This window comes from Vombatus ursinus, unplaced genomic scaffold (assembly GCF_900497805.2).
Source record: "Vombatus ursinus unplaced genomic scaffold, bare-nosed wombat genome assembly UNPS02012147.1, whole genome shotgun sequence".
In the NCBI taxonomy this organism is placed as follows: Eukaryota; Metazoa; Chordata; class Mammalia; order Diprotodontia; family Vombatidae; genus Vombatus; species Vombatus ursinus.
The window spans coordinates 266,435-271,976 of record NW_020951925.1 but is presented as its reverse complement, the minus strand read 5'-3'; the positions used below and the strand labels follow the sequence as shown (position 1 = coordinate 271,976).

General features: G+C 57.0%; 1 protein-coding gene across 1 annotated transcript in view; it reads right to left on the bottom strand.

Annotated features, from left to right (window-relative positions):
* The window catches only part of FAM207A (family with sequence similarity 207 member A), a 54,294-nt gene that overhangs the window by 4,010 nt on the left and 44,742 nt on the right, over positions 1-5,542 (bottom strand). Inside the window, exon 4 of the mRNA XM_027857401.1 lies at positions 1,324-1,477. Within this exon, the coding sequence (XP_027713202.1) occupies positions 1,324-1,477 (154 nt within the window). The remainder of the gene's footprint in view (positions 1-1,323; positions 1,478-5,542) is intronic.

Here is a 5,542-nt window from a genome sequence, read left to right as displayed (position 1 = left end):
CACCTCTGAAGCATCTCTTGTCCACATCACCTCTGTAGCATCTCCAATATGCCCCCTTCTCTCCTCGGACCCTGCCCCGACCCTGGGGCAGACTCTCATCCCTTCACACCTGGACTGTTGCCAAAGCTGCTGAAAGGTGGGTGGGGAGGGGGCATGGGGGGTTGTCCTGCCTGCCTCAAGTCTCTCCCCCCTCCAGTCCATCGTCCATCAGCATTACTGATCCTCCTAAAGTGCAGGTCCAACCATGTCACTTCCTTACTCGATAAGCTCCAATGGCTCCCTATTGCCTTCAGGATCAAATACAAAACCCTCTCTTTGGCCTTCAGAGCCCTTCATGCCCTGCTGCCTCCTCCCTTTCTAGTCTCCCTTCACCTCACTCCCCACCATGTCCTCTTCAGTCCCATGTCCCCAGCCTCCTGGCTGTGTCCACCTCTCAGCTCCAGGGATTGTCTCTGGCATCCCCCAGGCCTAGAATGCTCTCCCTCCTCCACTTTTTTGCCTTTCCTTGTATGCCCAGCACTTAGCACCATGAGTGGCACGTGGAGGCTTAATTAGTAACAGCTTAGTGACTAAGTGGCCTTGTTTCTTCATCTGGAGACTGAGGATAATAATAACAGCAGCTTACATTTACATATCACTTTGATGTTTGCAAAGCTCTTTACAAACATTATTTAATCTTTCATTACCTCCATTTTACAAATGAGGAAACTAAGCAGGCAACAGTCAAGTGACTTGCCCAAGATCACACAGCCACTAAGTGCCTATGGCTAGATTTGAACTCAGGTCTTCCTGACTCAAGTCCATCACTCTGTGCACTGTGGCACCTCCTAGCTGACATAACAACCTACTCTGATGAGGAGAGCTGTTCCACAGTGGAATGGGTGGCCCAGGGAGCCAGTGAGCATCGCACCCCACCCCACCGGTGCTAAGGCCAGGCGAGAACTGGGCAGGTGCCCCTGCGTGTGTGGAGGGGATGTTAAACATTCACCAAATGAGGGTGACGGGTGTGGTATGGTGCAGACCCTCAGAAACTGCTGGGGGGGCTGTTGTGGGCATTTCTTTTCAGGCACGGCTCCCAAAATCACAGCTCTGGAGGCGGCTGATTCCACCTCTCCCATTCCATGGGTGAGCAAACTGAAGCTCAAAGAAGGGAGTGTGCTGTGATCCCAGCGACCAGGACGACAGCCTCGGTCCATCATCCTTCCCACTCTGTGGCAGAGCCATGAAGACCAGGAGCGCAGCCGCTGGCCTCAGGCTCCATGGCCGCGAGGTCTCACACTTACCCACCCGTGCATGCACGCACACACACACACACACACACACCTCTTGACTTTCTTCCTGGGCCGGCTGGCCGTCACTAGCTCCGAAAGCTCAGGCAAGGCCTCCATGAGGGGGTGCAGGTCTCCCACGACGGCCGTGGCCTTCCGTCTTGCCTCTGCCTTGCGTGTCTGTTCTGCTGCCTTTATTGCATCTATTTCTGAATTAAGGAAGAGCAGAAAGGGGGTGTGGATGAATCAGGGCCCTATGGGGTGCCCGCCCCCTCCCCATCAGATGGAGACCAAGTCAGTGGAAGGCCCGACACCTCTCCCGACTGGCCCTACTGATGCCAAGAGGACCCCTGAGAAGCTCCAGGGCCCTCCTTTCTCTACTTGCTGCCACGTATCCTGAGCCCTAGGACCTTGAGAGGAAGAGGGAGGAGGGGAGACAGAAGAGGGAAGAGGAGAGAGCAGGGAGGAGAGAAGGGGGAGGAGGGAGGAGAGAAGAGAACAGGGAGGAGGAAGAAGGGGAGAGGAGAGAAGAGAGAGCAAGGAGGGAGGAGGGGAGACAGAAGAGGGAAGGGAGGGAGGAGGCACGCTCGGTAGGTTATTTTCTCCCCTTAATCACAGATGTGCACTTTTTAATTATAGGCTTGATCATGAGACTGGAGAGCCTGGCAAGGAAAGCTTTTTTCCCCCACTTTTCTCTTGAAAGGGCCCCCAGTGCCCAAGGATTCTAAAGCAGGGCTTGGGATGTGAACAGGTGAGTCACGTGAGGGAAGAAGGCTAAGCACGCGCTCTGCCGCATCCTCCCGTGTCCAGGAAAAGGCCCCGTTCTGGGGCACCACTGAACGTGGCCCTGGCGACAGATGGCCAGGACAGACGCCAGACCTCTGGACTGCCTGGGCAGCAGCCAGGACCTTGGCCACCCGAGATGGAGGGGAGAAGGGCAGGAGGCAGACACCAGCCACCCACACCCATGAGTGACCTGCGGCACAGAGGTGCCACTGAAGGAGGCGTCCCAGCGGCCCCAGGAGAGCATCGGGAGATGCTGAGGCCATGGCCCCCACTGGGCCAGAGCAGGTCCTCACAAGCCCCCAACTTCCAGCCCTTCTCATTCATCCCTCTCAGCTCTCCTCTCCCTGCACACCGCAATAGCGCCCTTGCTATCATCCAGCCTCTTTCATGAAGCCCAAGGCCTCCCTAGCCCTCCTCTCTTCCAGCCTCAGTCCTGTACAAGCCTCACTCACTATCCCGCCTGAGACTAAGCCTCCATCCACCACTGCCGCTCATGCTACTGCCTCATCCACTGCGTAAGAGGCCAAACCTTCAAAGCAGGAACTTGTGACCCTGGCATTCATGGCCCTCTGAGTCAGAAAGAGCATGGACTTAAGAGCTGAGAAACCCGACCTCTGGTCTTAGCTCTGCCATGACTTAGCTGGGTGACCTTGGGCATCCCCATCAAGGCCCAGGGGACAGGCTGATCTCTAAGCTCTGACCTTCTCTCAGAGACCTTTTCGGCCCTTGCCCCTTCACACCCCTCTGGGCTCCCGCCAAGCTCAACTGTTCTCCAACACGCCTACTACTTTCCTGCCTCCGCTCATATAGTAGCCTCTGCCTGGGATGCCTTCGCCACCAGTCCCCTCCCCCAAACCTCCCCTGACGCCACCATGCACCAAAGTCCCCAAGACCTGGAAGGGACCTCAGCACTTGTCCGATCCAACTCGATCCTTTTACCGGAGGCCAGGGAGGGCCAGGGGCCTGTCTGCCCGAGTCACCAGGGCCACACCTGAGGGTATACATAGTAGACAGCCAGGCTGAGAACAGAGCACCAGGCCTGGAGGCAGGAAGACCTGAGTTCAAATCCAGCCCCAGACACTTACTCACTGGGTGACCCTGCGCAGGTCCCTTCAGCTCCGCTTCCTCATCTGTGGAATGGCGATAATAACAGCACTATCTTTGGGTTTGTAAGAGTCTAATGAGACCATGCTTGCAGGGCACTTGGTACAGTGCCCAGCGCACAGTAGGCTCCAAATGTTAGCCCTAACTCTAATCCTAATCACCCTCTGAGTGATCCAGGCTCACCATCTAGGGACCCGCCCCGGCCAGGCTGGTGCTGGGGTGGGGGGGGGGAGGACACGGGACATCTCTCCCATTGGCCCCCTCCACATGCAGACCCTCTTCACCTCATGCCTGGATCACTGCTGCTGGAGGTGGGGGGTGCCCCCAGACTCCAGCCCATCCTCCTAGCTGCCAAAGGATCTTCCCAAAGGGGGCCACCCCAATGCTCAGTAACTCCAGGGGCTCCGAAGCAAACCCAAAATGCTCAGTGTGGCTCCCAAGGCACCTCTCCTGCCCCGTTTCTGGTCTTCTTCTACCTCAGTCCCTTCTATGTCTCCCCCGATGCAGGGACCCGACCCTCCTGGCTGCTCCTCCCCCACGGCCTCTGGGCATTTTCTCTGCAGTTCCCCCGGGCCTGGAATGCTCTCCCTCCCTCAACTCCACCTCCACGCCACCTTTCACCAGAAGCCTTTCCAGCACTGAACGCCAGAGCCTCGGTTTTGTTGGTCCCTGGCTTGTCTGTGCGGCTGTTTCACTGTCCACCTCCCCGGGCCCCCCAATTAGAGTGGGAGCTTCCTGAAGGCAGGGCCTGTCTTTATCTTCTTTGTATCCCAGGGCTTAGCACAGCACAGTGCTGGGCCCCCAGTCAACGCTTAATAAACACTCACATATGACGGCCACCCGCTCCTCAGCTGCCCACAGCCAGACCCGCTTGTCCAGGTGAGTTGTGAGGAGGGCAGCGCCCCAGCGGATGGCCGAGATCCCACCACCGCTCACTCACTCAGCCTAAAGTGATGCCCCGAGACTCCTTCCTACAAACCTGGGTGCTCAGTCCCGCCCTGTACTGCAGGTGCATTTCTGTGTCCAGTGGTACGTGAATCCTAGTGCCTTTCACCTGGCGCTTTTCTGCCTGATGCTCCTTTGGGTCCCAACTGTGCTGTCCTGTCCTTTGGGGCAGCTCTCCCAGCATCTGAGCCTTTCTCCAGGTCACCGGTGAACAGAGACCCGAGGCACTGCCCTAGAGACCTCCCACCCCGCCGACACCGCACAGTCAACACCTCCCCAGAATCTGGCCTCGCGTCAGCTCGGAAGCAGATTGTGTTACCGTCAATCCAACTGGCTCAATCTTCTCCACGAGAAGAGCAGAGAGACTTTGTTTAAAACTTGGCTCCAGTCTGGGTAAAGCCATACCTTCGGCGACTCGTGCACCTGATCCTAACCCTCCCCCTGCACCTGCTGAATTCCCAGCCCTGTTGTCCCCTTTTAATCCCCACTGACACCTCCACCAGGAAGCCAACCTGGACTCCTCTCCCCTGTCCCAGAACAGCAAAGCCTGGCCCCAAGCTCACCCTTACTGCATACAAATGTCATGTCTGCTAGTAGACTGTAAGACCTTCGAGGGCAGGAATTATTGTTGATTTATCTTTGCCCTCTCCTCCCCATAAGACACAGCCCTGTCCTAAGCCTTCAGGGAGCCCCCAAATGATTGGCAATCCCTGACTCCCTCCCACCTCTTCTGCTCGGGTGGCCCAAGGGCAGGTACAGGGTCCACAGGCCATCCCCCGGCTCTGGCAGCCCAGCAAAGGAACTTGGATGTCTTTGCCTGGGCCCTAACTCAAACACCTGATGTTTGAGAACAGATTTTTGCCAGGTCTGTCAACCCAAGGAAGGCCTGTCCTCCCTCCCAAAGGTCCTGCCTTCCCACTGGTCCCATCTCTGCCCACTGTTGTTTTCAATAACGCAGTGGTGGGAAGAAATAGCAGCAGCCACGAATCCTGCAGGAAGCCGGCAGAGGGGCTGCCAACATGTAGGGGGACGCCCATAAATCCTGCACGCCGAGGATCGTGGAGATAATCTTGAGACATGTTTTGACTTGGAATGGATCATAGAGCCCAGGCCCTGGGACATTGGGGCTGGTTAAAGTTCTCAGGCTAGCGCACTGGGCCAAAAACGGAGGGGAGGACGGGGAAGGCTCCCAGGGAAAAATGGGGGTAGTCTCTCTGCTCCCCTCCCTTTTTCTCTCTCACCTCCTTCCTTCCTCCATCCTCCCCCATCCTTTCTCTGTCTCACTCTCTGCTCTCTTCCCTCTGTCTCCTCCCCTCTTCCCTGTCTCTCTCACCTCCTTCCTTCCTCCCTTCCACCATCCTTTCTCTGTCTCTGTCTCCTCCCTCTGTCTCACCTCCTTCCTTCCCCCATCCTTTCTCTGTCTCTCTCTGCTCTCTTCC